Raw genomic sequence first — 16532 nt, 5'->3', positions numbered from 1 at the left:
GACCACGGATAAGCGGGAGAAGATGGATGGATGGATGGTTAATGCAAGAGGACAAATCCTAATCCTTTCCTCTGGAAATACACACAGCACACATGTATGGAATATGAGCATCAGAGATTGTGGGGACTCTCAGTGAGTTATCGCTGGTCTCATGAATATTAATGTGAATGAGGACATCTTTTTCTAATATTCAGGTTCATATTTGTATGTAGTGTCTCTACTGGGACATGTCTCCATGCTTTATTGTTCAGAAAGCTCTTTATTTTTCTCATACTGTCTGTGCTGCAGCACCTCTTTTCACCCTCTGTCTGAAACCAGAGCCCATCTGCTCTGATTGGTGAGCTGGCCAACTCTGTTGTGATTGGTCCACCGCTTTGAGATGTCCCACCCCTTAGCCAATCACATACATTACGTTGGAGCGCTAGCCAATATTGGCGCAATTGTTGTATAATGATGTCACCATGTTACCGAAGAAAATATAACCCTCTGGAGGGAACTTTGTGATTTTAGCCTTTGCAGACCATTAACTTGCACAAAAAACACGCTCTATAGGAAAGGGGAAACCCCAAAAAGCATAATAAAAATGTGTAACTTAAAATAAAGTCACATTATGTAATCTAGGTATTTCTAAATCATAACAATGACATTCTTTTTACCCACCATCTGTCTTTAGACTAATCCTTTTTATTTATTTGTGTAATAAAGGATGATGGGAAAAAAAGCATAGACAACACTAAATGTAGACTAGTGATTATTAGAGGATTAGTTCAAAATCTTTTGCCATATACTTATCTTTTGGTGGTTAGCCTTTCTCAGAGTAAAGACTGGAAGCAGGTTCAAACAGCTAGCTAACTATTATTTAATATGTAATATTAATGTCCAATGTTGTTCTAATGTATCATCAATGTATCAGTGAATTCTACAATGGTTCAGCTACAGAGGGATTCAATACCAATAGATGGATGGAAATGAAAACTAAGCAGCACATTGGAGAGTGAGGTTGTAAAAAGGAAAGTTGGGCAAAATGAAAGAAAGGAACAGGGAATGGAAGCAATACGAGGCTGTCCCTTGTGTTGGCGGGGCCTTTCCATCAGCACGACGCCATGGCCAGCGCGCTATATCTGATAAGAGTTAATACATTCAGAGGCAAGGAAAGGCTGCAGAATACTGATGATCGACAAAGAGGAATAAAGGGAGGGGAAGCTTTTATTATAGTTTATTCATGAATGTCATTGGTGGAATGCAAACACAAGACTGCAACATTGGCAGGTGTCAAAGAATATCGAACAGGCCAATCAGGTAACAGTTACCCTCCAGGAAAGCACATTCAAAAAGCTGGAAGGGTAACACCCCATAAAGGCATCCCGTCAAACTAATCAAAACCATATCCAAGCTTTAATGCTCTATATCCAGAAGAGTGCTAATCAGCTAGTGCTAGTTGCGATCCTAAAAAAGTCAAAGACCAAAATATCAGGGTTAGGGTTATGATGCTCCTCCTCAAGAGACCGCACATGTCCTAACAAACTAGCCAGCTAAGATTTCACGATTAGCTCAACGTGATTGTCAAAAAGACACAAATTGACTGTTATTATGTTGTTGTATTCGTTTCCTAATGTCCTTTCTTGCTGTTTCCCTCCGATACACACACACACACACACACACACACACACACACACACACACACACACACACACACACACACACACACACACACACACACACACACACACACACACACACACACACACACACACACACACACACACACACACACACACACACACCTGCAGAAGTAGCTCGGAACGACACCTGCCCTGAGCTGCCAGAGATCTCTAATGGCTGGAAGAGTACATCTCACCCTGAGCTGGTTCAGGGCACCGTGATGACCTACCAGTGTTACCCTGGTTATCAGGTGGTTGGCGCCGAGCTGCTCATGTGCCAATGGGACCTCACCTGGAGCGGCGACCTACCCAGCTGTGAGAGAGGTCAGTACAAAGAAAAGAAAGAAAATAAACTGCCCCCACTGAATTATCCACTCGAGACGGGAAGATGGTACACACATTGTTGAGTAGCAGAGAGTGTCCATTTTGCTTTTAGCACAAACAAGTAGACCATTTTAGATAAACGCAACAAATTACCATTATCCCCGTCAAATCCTGTATCGTTTTTTAAGATTCTGCTCCTCGCCTTTAAGGCCATCCATAACCTCACTCCTCTGTACCTCTCCGACCTCCTGCACATCAACACACCCATCCGCACACTCAGATCTTCTCCTTCCCTCAGCCTCACTGCACCCCCCTTCCGTTTAACCACCTTGGGGTCTAGAGCCTTCAGCCGCTCTGCACCCCGCCTCTGGAACTCCCTCCCACCTGACATCCGCAACACTGACACTCCCCCCATTTTCAAATCACGCCTCAAAACATATCTCTTCACACTCGCATATCCACCCTGATCATTATCCATCACACATCCTCTGTTTTTATTTATTTGGTTATGTGATTGATTGATGTACTGCATTGTCTCGTTTATGTCTCTTATGCTGGTGTTATGTATTGTGTATCTTGTTTTTTATGTGTTTCTACGGCGACCTTGATAGCCTTGAAAGGCGCCTATATAAAATAAATGAATTATTATTATTATTATCTCCATCAATGTGTTTGTTTATCAGCATGAATACGGAAAACCATTGGTAATACAGTTTTACAATGAAAGTTCAAAAGCTCAACTTATTGCTTACTATAAATAAACTCTCTAATGCGTGTTAAAAGTCTTAAAGTGGACCTATCATGCTATATTTGAAACATATATTGTAGGGCCATACCTATATAAAACATGTTTTTTTTTCAAAATACCAAACAGATCATGCATTTTAGCCATGCCTCATTTTGCTCTATTTGCTCTTTTCCAGCCCTGTTTTTGCAAGGGCTGATTCTGCTTTTGTGGCAGACTACAGCGCCACTTACAGGCCTGGCATATGTACTATAGCGTCTCCAGTGCTTTCGAGCGGTCTCTCATTCCCCTGATAGGTGGAGAGTTGCACATATAGGCGGAGCACCCCTTTTATGACGTCAGAAAAATTCAAATAATAATCAGCTCCGTTGTAGCCCCGTTTTTAGAGATTTGGGTATGGAGGAAAAGAGAGAGGGTTGTATTTTCTGACACTTGGTGAGTTCCCTGACACACCGGGGACACATATGCATGTATAAAAAACGTACAAAAGTGCATTTTGCATGATAGGTCCCCTTTAAGGTATGTATCATGGAGGGATTTCAGACAAAGCACAGATATAGGAGCACTCAGTCTACAAGTGCTCATAGAATTGAGGTCGATAACTATGCTTTCTTTACTCAAATATGTATATTCATATTGGAAATCAATTAAGAGCAATAGACAATGACCTCAATTGTCAAGAAACCCTCCCAGGAACTACTTTTAGGAATGCAACGATACCAGATTTGATTTATTTGATACACCAGTGAAATTCTACAATTCCCTTTCCAAATTTGAAAACAAATAAAATAAATTATTTTATTTCATAAAAATATTTGCTTTGATTCAAAATAAAACTTTGCATTTGCAATTTGTAGTACTTGGATATTCTGAGCTGTTTAGAGCTAGTGTTGAAAGTTAACAGCTCACAACTGAGTGTGGAAGCATGTTTTACAACCAACTAAAAGCCAAAAACACATTACGATAATGTAACAACTTTCCTTCAACCAATAGCCATTAACTGAATAGCGCTTGAAGGAATCGTAAAGCAAGGCAATTGGAACCTTGCTACACTCCGTTGACTTTAGCGGTTAGCTAAATTAGGTTGCCTCATAACAGCCTGCTATAGTGCTAAAGGCTAGTGGCGTTAAAACACATTATTGTTAACACGTTATTATCGTTAACTTTAACAGCTCTAGTTCTAACACAAATGAAGACACACACACACAGAGAGAGAGAGAGAGAGAGAGAGAGAGAGAGAGAGAGAGAGAGAGAGAGAGAGAGAGAGAGAGAGAGAGAGAGAGGTTCTGGGGAGTTGCCTCACTGGCCACAGAAGGGGAACTGGGCTCCAGCATGGCGGTCTTCCACGCTGTGTTTCTGGCCCCTGCTGCTGGAACCAGAACAGGCATGCCGGAGGCGACACAACTAATTGACTAATCTCGCCTCAGTGGGCCCCTGTTACCGGGCTCAGACAAACAGAGCTCGACTGACCCCTGATTCTCACTATTTGACTAAATTAAGAGGCATGTAACGTTCTTTGTTGACCACCAATGTAAGCAAAGTTGGCAAGGCTTCTTTTATAATATCCAGATGTTATCTACAGTCATGTGAATTACATTTCTACAGCCAGATCATTTTCATAATGCAATAATGCACATTTTCCAGTCTATTCATTTGAAGCACTGCTTCCCAGGATGTGTTTTTGACCTATGCTAAGAACAAGAGTCTTTTTAGACTTCTAAAAAAGTCATAATAGCTAACTTTGCTCATATATTGGTACTGTATATCTTTACCTCTTTCATAACTGTGAATTCTTTCTTTCTGTCTAGGTGAGACTAAAGATGACAGAAAATGTAGCTTGAAAGTTTATTTTCCTGGTCTGTCCTTCTAGTGGTGTCCTGCCCTGACCCTGGGAAGGTGGAGCACAGCAGGCGGGTGCTGTCTGGTTCCCACTTCACCGTGGCTTCAACCATCCAGTACATCTGCGACAAGGGCTTCACTCTGTCTGGGAACAGTCTCCTCACCTGCTTCAACCGAGGGTCCTCAGGCCCCAAGTGGAATCAGAAGCTGCCTCAATGCCTACGTACGTACAAGACTCTAAAATTCAACATGAATTTGACAGCTAGCAACGCCTTTCTGATCAATAGAGTGGTGACGTGTTTCTGCAGGCTGACCCAGAAGTAAGCATCGCAAGGGCTTCCTTGACAAAAAGCAATTCGATTTTTCTATTTAATTTCTATTGGATTTTAAAGGTCCCATGTCATGGCCATTTATACTGATCATAATTCCATTGTTCAGGTCTACTCAAATAGATTTATACTGTGCAATGTTCCAAACTCACATTGGTTTCTCAAACAGCATCTCTGTAAAGTACGTGTATTCACCCTCTGTCCTAAACGGCTTGTTGGAGCTCCTGCCCCCCCCCCCCTTCCTATGAGCCCAGTGTGCTCTGATTGGTCATTTCGCCCACTCTGTTCTGATGAGTCCACCACCGTTACAGCGGAACATCAGTGATTATGTGTTACCATGGCGTTAGCAACCAGAAAATGACACCAGCAATGACAAACAGATGAGAATGCTGCGTGGGGTCTGGGTGCCGTGTTGGCGGGACGTTGCAGGGCTCGCTGCTGGAGCGGACAGTGTGAGCTGGATTGCTGCGGGTTGAAGACTCATTCTGGCATCACTCTATCCCGCCCACTTTGAAAGGTGATTGGCCAGGTGTGTGAATAGTAGGCGGGATTAAAACTTATTTCTTAGGGTGCATTCACACCTAATAGTCCGTTTTCTGGTGCGCACCAGACGACAGTTTGTTTCATAGTTTCATTTTTCAGAAGGTTCGGTTTGCGTTCCCACGGGCAAAACTCAAACGGACTATAAACTTTAAACACAAGTCATGTGCACGGAAATGCTGTTCAACCATTGGTCAGACATTAAGGGGGTAAAAACGCGAATCCCGGCAATTTCTACCAGAGCCTCCGCCATGGAGCATCGGCACTTTCGGCAGGTTATTCTCATGCTGCTGTTAATCTGGAGATCAACAGACACTAGCGGCTCGCGCATATGATTATATAATCAGACAACGTGTCAAAAAACATTATAACACATATAATGAGAGACATGCTGCAGTAAGGAGGGGCGTTTCACCGACGACAGGTGTTCTTACTTGTATGTAGCTGACGGGGCTCTATTTGTCTGTCCGAAAACACTGGCCTAGTCGTTTGGGTTAAGCTCCAAAACTTTATTTTCAGCATCAAAAAAAAAAATAGCGAATCAGCACAACTTAAACAAACAAAAAAACTTCCAAATCAGACCGTCCATCACTCACGGAGAGTAAACGTGTTCAGCTGTTGCCTTCTCTGCAACGATCTCTCGAACACGTCCCAGCTGTTGCCTTCTCGATAACATTCCCCGAGTTCCCCTTCCAGGGCCAACCCGTTCCTTATTAACCCACAGCCCCTCCCACCAGGCTTACCGTCAACAGGTGACAACAATCAAACTCCAAACCACATTGTCAACACAAAAATCTGACCCCAAACATAAACAGGCCAACCACCTCTCAACATAATCATTCCCCATAATTAACAAACACAAAAATAAATAAGAAATTGCATGGTTCATAGCAGGAATTTAAAACACGGAAGTGATGCGCCTCCGTCTTTTCTCCGAAATGTTTGCTGTGTGGGTGTGCGTGTGTGTGTGTGTCGGCTGTCAGTGGCGGAGTCAGTCACTCATGTGATCCGCTCAGTCACTACGACACTGTTCAACACTTAATTCTGCTTCACTCTTTAACTAAACAACCACGGATGTCTTGAAAGACTCTTTCGCTAAAGATCTTTGAAGACATCCGCGTTCTTGTGACACGTAAATACTACGCTTCCTATGTTTTGGTGCGGACTGCGTTCACACCAGCAATGAACCGCTCCAGAGTTCGCAAGCAAGCGCCTCGAGACCACCTATTTTAACGGACCAGAGTCCGGTTGTTTAGTTCACTTAAGAGGTCTCGGATTGTGTTCACACCGACCCAAATGAACCGCACCAAGCGGCTAAACGCACCAGGGTTCGATTCAACCGTACTATACAAGGCAGGTGTGAACGCACCCTTAAGCTCTTAAACACCATTAATGGCTTTAATGTGAAACTGTGCACCAGTTTATTGAGATGTTGTTGAATTCTTTCAACAACGATGCACCTTTTTAAATAGACTAACCTGAATTTCTTGGGCAGGTTTTTCACAGGTTTACAGAGGGTGATCCACAGACTTTGAATGTATTTCCTGAGTCTGATACAAATACTGCCTATTATACAGTTGTTCTCCTTTAAAAAGCTATTACCATGAAATGAATCAATTAGTCTGGTTTTTAATTAAGATTGAAGATCTAATTAAGTGTTTCATTTATTTTAATATATTGAATATCAGCACAAAATAGGTTTTTAACTACACTTCAATACATGAGTAAACAAGTACACACATCATATCTTGTCTACATCAGCTTGTGAGAAAAAATGTGTTTGTTTAAAATAAAACTGTTTAGTATTTTAAATATTATTGTAATTTGTTTTTATCTTATATCAGTAATTATGATGGAATTTAGTTCAGTCACACCAGGTGACCTCCTTCCACTTCTTTGTTTCTGATAATACTGGCTAAAAGTGTGTCAGTCTTATTAAAATGTAATTTCCTCCTCAAACAGCCTCGAAGGCATTCACCTCATTTGCATTAACTTCTCATACTGTGCCTTACCTACTTTCTAGGTGGAGACATATTGTTTGATGGCACGACTAATAATTCATTTAACCGGACAGCGGAAATTAATTTGGGGAAGACAAGCCCCGGTCATTGTTATTCATGAGGTGGAGATCATGAGCGAAAGACTATTATGTCAAAAAATTGCAAAACTTTTCCCAACATTCTTCAGGAGCAATAAGTGCAAGGAACAAAGTGTCATGATGTGAAAGTGGAACTCTCGCTCTCTAATATCACATATTTTCATTCATAATGGAATTATCTGCCTTTAATTTCTTGAAAGACTCGAGACTGAATGCTCACTATTGCGTGTTGTCACTTCCGGTTGTTATTGTCACCTTCGGGCTATCCTGTGTGTCTGTTCTGCTGCTGATAGCTTATATTATCTTAACTTAATCGATTGTTTTACAATTCTTGATCACGGCAGCTACCTGACGTTGTAATCACACGTTACTACAGCTTAAGCACTCACAACTCTCCTTCTCTTAGCGACTGTAACTCCACAGTTGCTTACACTCCTTTCGGGTTTGCTAACGGTAGCTACTTTAGCTTGATAGCTAGCCGTGGCTCTTTCCCCACCCTCGGGTGCTATTTCCTGCTCTAACTGTCTCATGTTTGGTTACTTCCCTACCTCCTTTACTGGTACCAATAGGCCTACATGTGTTAAATGTAGTACAGTTGCTAGGATGAAGCCAGGGACTGAAGTTGGAACACAGGAAACATGCTTGGAAGTTGGATGTGGCTCTGGTGCTATTTCTCTCAGTCTGCTGAAGAGTTGGCCTCAGGTGAGATTTGTGTTGATTGAAGGAAGAAGACGCTTGCGATGAGCCTCTAAGAACGCCTGCTCCTGCCTGTTTCTGCTTCTACGGGTGCGAAGGCCTGATCTGAGATACTGCGGAGAAACCTGGAGAGTTGCTACGCTGCTGCCTCCCTGCCTGGTTCTTGCTGCTGTCCTGGCATGGTTCTTGCTCCGGGAACAGCGTGGATACTGTTGTGCTGGACTGGGAGAATGGCGGGTGTCGTGTTTCTGCTGTGCCTTTTCTTGGCTGTGCTGGACAAGGAGAAGATCGCTAGTCATCCTGAAAAATCTACTGGATTCGGGTATGTTCTGCCGCCCGCAGTGGACATCCCCTGTACAGTTTCGGAGGTGTTGCACAAACAATTGCTGGTTGCACTGTCGCGGACATTCATCTCGGAAATGTTTTGTCTTTCGCACATGCCTGCCACGATGGTCCTTCAGAATTGTTTTTTAAACTCTAATCTCACTTTCGCGAAGTTTGCTGGTGACTCTAGAACAGCTGACAATGTATGTGTGTTGATTAAGAGGAAAAGGTGCTTGGTATTTTTATTGTTGTTACTATCAGGAAATGTACAGCCAAATCCAGGTCCACCGAGCAGTATTAGTCAAATAGCTACTCCTGCTGATTTTATATCTAGATCTGGGCTAGGTTTAATTCATTTAAATGTGCGTAGTCTGTTACCTAAATTAGATTTTGTCCGTATTTGGGCGAGTTCGACTGATGATGATGTCATTGTCTTATCAGAAACGTGGCTAGATAAATCCATTTTGGCCTCTGACATTTACATAAATGGTTACAGTGTATATCGTACTGACCGGCCTAAAAAAGGTGGTGGCGTTGCCATTTATGTGAAAAATAAGTTTTGTGTAACTAATATGGTTTCCAAATCTGTTAGTAAACAGCTAGAATTTTTAGCCGTGAATATTGAGGTAACAAAGGGTCAACAGGTCATGGTGGTGGGCTGCTACAGGGCCCCTTCGGCTGTCAAGGACTCTTTATCGTCATTGGCAAAACTGTTATCACAACTTTCCTACAAGGAAATAGTGCTGCTTGGTGATTTTAATTAGGACTGGTTAACTTCTGTGTCAGAGGATTTTAAAAACCTGTGTACCTCTTTGAATTTTACCCAGATTATAGACAGTCCTACTCGCCCAAATATTAAGTCCCCAAATAAATCCTCCTTAATTGATCTAATTTTAACAAATGTTCCACATAAATACTCATCTGTGGGAGTATTTTCTAATGATGTGAGTGACCACTGTGTTGTAGCCACAATTAGGGACACTAAGGTCCAAAAGGTTAAACCACATATTATCACAAAGAGAGACAAAAAACACTTTGTGGAGCAGGGTTTTTTACATGATCTGTTTGATTTTGATTTGGGTAGAATCAATTTGTGTGCTGATGTAGAAACTGCATGGTCTTATTTTTATCTTGGTTTTATGAAAATTATAGATAGACATGCACCTCTGCGTAGATTTAGAGTGAAGGGACGAAACAATCCCTGGTTTTCTGCTAAGCTGTCCAGTCTCCTTCATGAGAGAAATAATGCTTGGGCTAAGGCTAGGAAATCAGGCTCAGAGGTAGAATGGCTACGTTTTAGGCAGCTAAGAAATAGCTTCACATCTCAAATAAAAAGTGCTAAATCAAAGTACTATTTGTCAGTTACCACAGAAAACCTGAATAATCCTAGGAAATGTTGGAAAGCCATAAAATCGATTTCCACTGGTGATATCCCAAATGAGCTACCTCCGTGCCTCACAACAGCATCTGGCATTATATCAGACAGGGCTACTATGCTAAATTGCTTTAATAAGCATTTTGTGTCTTGTGGCTCTCTGTTTGATTCTGTCACTGACTGTACTTCTGCTTCTGTGAACGCTCCAATCCTTGACTCTGAACAATGTGGTCTGGAAAACCCTTTCAGTTTTACTCCTTTAACTATTGGTATTGTTCATGAAGCATTATCCAAGTTAGATCCTAGGAAACCGGCTGGCCCGGACAACTTAGAACCTTTCTTTTTAAAGATAGCTGCAGATTTTATTGCTCCACCTCTTACTTCTCTTTTTAACCTCTCCCTCAGCACATATACAATTCCAAAAGTATGGAAGTCTGCTTATGTCTTGCCTTTACTTAAAGGAGGGGAGGCAACTATTTTAAATAACTATAGGCCAATCTCTAAATTGTCACTTCTGGACTTAATCCATGACAAACTGGAGTTGAGACCAGGAGGCTTCTTTGCGCTCTTTCCAGTAAAATACCCAATATTAGCGGTGTGTGTGTCTGCCCAAGGACAATTTAAAGTAAAACCTAATGGAGATGTCATATAATAACCTAATAAAAGTAAATGTAACAACTACTACAGTGCAACAAAACAGAAAGATTAAATGTGGTCTCTTAAACATAAGATCTCTAGCATCTAAAGCAATATTGGTAAATTATTTAATATCAGATTATAATATTGATATATGCTGTCTCATTGAAACTTGGTTGAGACATGAAGAATATGTCAGCATAGATGAGGCCACTCCACCCAGCCATATCAACACTCATATTGCTCGAGGCATGGGCCAAGGAGGTGGAGTTGCAGCAATCTTTGACTCAAGTTTACTAATCAATACTAAACCAAAATTAAATTATACCTCCTTTGAAAGTTTCGTTTTTAGTCTTACGCATCCGACCTGGAAAACTTTGCAGCCAATCTTATTTGTTACAGTGTACCGTGCACCAGGTCCTTATTCAGAATTCTTATCAGAATTCTCTGAGTTTTTATCAACTTTGGTACTTAAAACAGATAAAGTAATTATCGGAGGTGACTTTAATATTCATGTTGACGACGATAAAAATAGCCTTACTGTTGCATTTAACTCTATATTAGATTATATTGGTTTCCGTCAGAGTGTAAATAAACCAAACCACTATTATAATCACACTCTCAACCTTGTTCTGACTTTTGGTATTGAAATTGAGCAACTATTAGTCGAACCGCATAATCCTGCTTTATCCGACCATTTGTTGGTAACTTTTGAAGTACTGTTACTAGACTACAAAGCATTAGTCAAAAGCTCCTGCAGCAGAAACCTATCTGTTAGTGCTATTGCCAAATTTGAGGAAGAGATTCCATCAATACTTAACTCGATAGCATGTCTGCATGTAGGGGAGGAAACTTATACAAAATGTACACCACCCCAAATTGATCATGTTGTTGATAGTGCTACAGATGCGCTGCGAATAAAATTAGACTCTGTTGCTCCTTTGAAAAAGAAGAAAATAAAACAACTAATGCTGTCAAAATTATCGCGTTAACGGCGGTAATTAATTTTTTGAATTAATTGCGTTAAAAATATTTAACACATGTGCAGGCTGGGGTAGGCTACACCCATACCAAGAAATGGCTTAGCCCCACCATGAAAAATGAGGTTAAAGTAAGCAAAATAAAGTCCTGCCAACTCTCGCGGAGTAAATTGCACAGACAGCTGTTAGTAAGATTGATTTCAGTAGCCACTTGTCTGGAAATACCAAAGGCCAGAAACTGTTTTGAAAACGTTTGTCACGTAGTGATCGTCTTCTCAATAGAACATCTTTGATAATGTCTTCTGGCCAATCAGAATCAAGATAACGGCGTGGTGTTGTTGCAAGAAGTCCCGACGGTGAATACTTTTGATGTAGTAGGCCTACCGTTCTTATTATACATCCATGTGTAGTACAGGGGTGGACATAACTGGTACGCAGGTACGCATGCGCGGCAACAATCTGAAATGCGTACCGTCACTTGTGTCACAAAGCGCATTTGCCTACCAACGTACTTGTGAAGCTTTTCCAGAAGGCGGTTAGATCACCGGAAGACAGAGTCGGTCTCCGTGTGCACAGACAGGGCTGCTGATAGAAATGAACACGTAATGAAATAAATGAAATAAGACCCCACGGTTTGATGATTGATAGGTGTGTGGGCTGTCTTTCATTTTGACACACAGAACAATATTATAATAAACATACATACATACATACATTCTTTCACACACAGTGACATCACGAGCTACCCACAATGCAACACGCGCCATATATATATAAATATGCCATTTTCCTGGAGGTGCAAATATCCTGGAAGTGCAAATATAAACAGCTAGCTAACGTAGCCAGGCAGAGCGCACTAGTTTTTTTTTCTGAATTAACGACCGAAGAAATCGCTGCATGTCTTCGGATTACATCTCTGGACTTGAGGGGTGTGCTCTAGGTCGATACCAGCGTAAACTAGAGCTGTGTGGGTTGTCGGATTGCCCTTACAGACTGCCTGCAGATGTATGGAAAAACGACAGTGGCCTTCGTCGATTTTGGCTGCATCTACGTCTAATTTCTGGAAACACCAGGGGAATACCCCACTTGTCACAATAATATTATCATGCCATTGCATATATGTGGTATTTTAGAGTTGACTAGATATTGATTAAGGCCATAGACTATGATATTCAGTACAGGAAGCTTAGCAACACCTAGACGGTGTACGGCTGCTTGCACCTCGTGTAAAACGGCGGATACCGGAAGTACGGTGTCGCGCTCGGCCCAATACCTGTATGTGTGTGTGAAAGAATAAGTAAAGTTTTATCTTTCTTGCTTACAGTGCAGACGCTTTTCTGCTTGCTCTTGCTTCTGCTTACTTTTTATGCTGATTTTCCTATTCTTATTCTCTGAAAACTTCGAGCAGCGGCTCCTGGACATTAACTTATCACTGGGACAGTTCATCTTCGTAAATAGATGGAGGATCTCAGCCATATTTCAACATTTCTACGACGACCTCAGTCTTACAGTAGCGTGGCCTAGCAACAGCTAAAGCCTGGTAGGCTACTGCATGCTATTTAGCTTAAGCTAGTTGGTAGCAAAATGCCTCCGTTCTCTCCAGATGATTTCCACAAACTTCTACATAAATGGATGTGTTGGAAATGAAAATGCAATGTTTAGAAGTTAACGTGGAAGTGAATGGACTATGTCGTGGGAATGACACCACTTTACCAGTGTTGCAAAATAATGAAAAAGGGTATGCTAACTCACAGCTAGTTAGCAGCTACAAGGATTCCAAGGAACAGGAGGGCTGTGTACCGGGTAATAAATCTACAAGTGGTAGTCCTCCCTGGAACTCTCTGGGTGCAAAGCCTAAGAGTAAATCATTTTCATGGGATTTGGGAGGACGGATAACAGGCAGAGCCCAGTGCTCAGAAATCTGTGATGCGACCGGCTGGCCTGCATTGTTATCACCCAGGAAGAGCACCTCTTCAACCCCTATTCATACTAGGAAACAGCTGTGGACAGCTGCTAAATGGAGAACTACAAAAAATCCTCCTAAACCACCAAGTGTGCCAATCCAGAACAGATACGCTCCGCTGACCGAGAGCCGGAGATCTCTTTCTGATGACCTGGATAACCCGTCCTCTTCACATAGCAGGGTAAGGACCAATAGCTACTCCAAAAGTAAAAGGCTAGAGGGAAAGCTAACGACTGGGCCTGAAACTCTGATTGTGGGTGACTCTGCTGTAAGAGATGTAAAAGGTCTGTGTAATAAGAACAACACCAAAGTACTCCGTTTTCCCAAGGATGTGGTCTCTGACTTGGCTGAAAAGATCCTGCATATTTGGGCTGAACATCCAACTGTGAAGAATGTGGTACTACACATTGGAACAAGTGTTGTGAAACAACAGTCAGAAGTGCTGAAAGAAGACTTTAAATGTTTGTTGGAAACTGTCAGTTCTCTAAATGCAGATGTGTTCATCAGTGGCCCTCTACCGCCAGTCAGAAGAGAAGTGGAGAGATTCAGCAGATTGTTTGCACTGAATACCTGGCTTTCAACTGTCTGTACTGAACATTCTGTTCATTTTATTGACAATTTTAACTTTTTCTGGGACCGCAGACATCTTTTCAAGGCAAATGGAGTTAGCCTGAACAAGTCAGGAGTGAAATTGTTTATCTCTAACATATTCAACTGCCTGCGTCATCAATCTGTTCCCTCTGCCAAGGACAAGCGGCAAGAGGAATCAAAACAGGAGAAAGACACAACACATCGCTCAGAAAACCCTGAAGAATTATCACTGCACCTGCCTGAGGAATGTTCTGATTATGGGAGACATATGAGACACACGGAGGAGTCTCCACCGCCCGTCACCCCCCCCTGTCAACGCCTTTGAGGATACTCCGTTCCTGGAGTTCAAAGACCAAACTAAGGTGATACGCAGGGCTGGCACCATGTCCTTTACCCCCGCTCCTCAACGACGCCCACCAAAATTACCGCAGAGACGCGCACCATCTCCTCCGTATTCATCACCGCGCCTACGTCAACCACCTCCACACCCTGGCAGCATGTCCTCTACCCCCGCACCATCTCCCCCGTCTCCATCACCGTGCCTACGTCAACCACCTCCCCTCCCTTCAAGAAAGCATCTGCAGTCTCCGAAGCCTGATAAAGATGTGTGTGTACAAAACACAACAAACTCTCACTGATATGTGTGGGGTCCAGGCTCAAGGAAAAACATTTTTAATCAATGATTTTATCACTGAGCACAATCTTGATTTTATGTTTTTAACAGAAACTTGGATTGAACAAAATAACAGTGCAGCTGTTCTTATCGAATCAACCCCTCCCAACTTTAGTTTTTTGAGTCAGGAAAGAATGCATAAGAAAGGGGGTGGAGTTGCTATTCTGTTCAATGATTCCCTTCAATGCAGGAAGACATATTATGGAAACTTTGATTATTTTGAATATGTGGCCCTTCAGCTGAAATGCTCCTCTCGAGCTCTGTTCCTAAATATCTATAGGCCACCCAAATACTGTGCAAGCTTTTTTGATGACTTTACTGAACTGCTGTCTATAGTGTGTATTGACTTTGACCGTCTAGTCATTGTTGGTGATTTTAACATCCATGTTGACAACCCCCAGGACAGAGGGGCTAAAGAACTGTTTTGTGTTCTTGATAGCTATGGACTGACTCAGCATGTGACGGAGCCCACGCACAATAAGGGGCACACTCTGGACTTAATTATCTCAAAGGGTCTGAATATCTCTAAGGTTGTGGTGACTGATGTTGCGCTCTCTGACCATTCCTGTGTTTTCTTTGAGAGCTCTATTTCTGTTCACACAAATGTTCAAAAAGAGGTAACCACAAAGCGATATTTAACTGAAAATACTAAGGAAATGTTTACTCAGAATTTCTCTTCCACACTTGCCCCTGCTAACACCTCAGTAAATGAGCTAGTAGATCATTTTAATTCAAAAATTACAAATGTTATAGATGCCATTGCTCCAATTAAGGTAAAGGAAGTGACTGGGAAGAAAATATCTCCATGGAGAAAGGCCATGACCGTTAAAACAGAAAAAAGAGAATGTCGAAAAGCTGAACGCAGGTGGCGAAAAACAAATCTCCAGGTTCACTTTGACATTTATAAAGAGAGACTTGGCTTTTATAATTTGGAACTGAAAAACGCACGACAATCGTTCTTCTCTGACATCATTACCAAAAACAAAAACAACGCACGTGCCTTGTTTGCTACCGTCGACAGACTAACTAACCCCCCAGTGTCAGTAGCCTCTGAATTTCTATCCACCAGGGCGTGCAATGATTTTGCCTCCTTTTTCACTGACAAAATTCAGAAAATCAGACAAGCAGTCATTGCCTCTGCATCAGGAACAGCAAATGTGTTGTCTCTGTGTCCACTTAACATCAATTCAGACATCATGACACAATTCCATCAGATTAATGATAAAAACCTAGAGGACATTATACAACTTCTGAAATCCTCCTCCTGCTGCCTTGATATTATTCCAACAGGATTTTTCAAAGATGTTTTGCCTTGCATGGCCTCAGAACTACTTCATATAGTGAACAAATCTCTTCACTCAGGTATTTTTCCACAGGCCCTGAAAACTGCAGTCATTAAACCGCTCTTAAAAAAGAATAATCTAGATGCTTCAGTAATGAACAATTACAGGCCCATATCAAACCTCACATTTCTAGGTAAAATCATTGAAAAAGTTGTTTTTCAACAGTTGAGTAATTTCTTGCATTTAAATAACTGTTTCGATGTGTTCCAGTCAGGCTTTTGTCCAAACCACAGCACTGAGACTGCTCTTGTAAAGGTCTTCAAGTACATCCACTTAAACACAGACAGTGGCAGAACTTCAGTGTTAGTATTATTAGATCTCAGTGCTGCGTTTGACACTGTTGACCACAGCATATTACTAGACCGACTGGAAAACTGGGTGGGACTTTCGGAAACAGTTCTAAATTGGTTTGAAT

At 41.8% G+C, this 16532-nt stretch overlaps 1 protein-coding gene across 1 annotated transcript in view; it reads left to right on the top strand.

Moving 5' to 3' along the window:
* LOC117456936 (seizure protein 6 homolog) overlaps positions 1-16532 on the top strand; it is a 263764-nt gene that overhangs the window by 235011 nt on the left and 12221 nt on the right. The window contains 2 exon segments of the mRNA XM_071205276.1: positions 1791-1985; positions 4601-4792. Coding sequence (XP_071061377.1) covers positions 1791-1985; positions 4601-4792 — 387 coding nt within the window.

This window comes from Pseudochaenichthys georgianus, chromosome 13 (genome assembly GCF_902827115.2).
Source record: "Pseudochaenichthys georgianus chromosome 13, fPseGeo1.2, whole genome shotgun sequence".
In the NCBI taxonomy this organism is placed as follows: Eukaryota; Metazoa; Chordata; class Actinopteri; order Perciformes; family Channichthyidae; genus Pseudochaenichthys; species Pseudochaenichthys georgianus.
The sequence above is the reverse complement of the archived record's forward strand: the minus strand, read 5'-3'. Positions and strand labels throughout refer to the sequence as shown.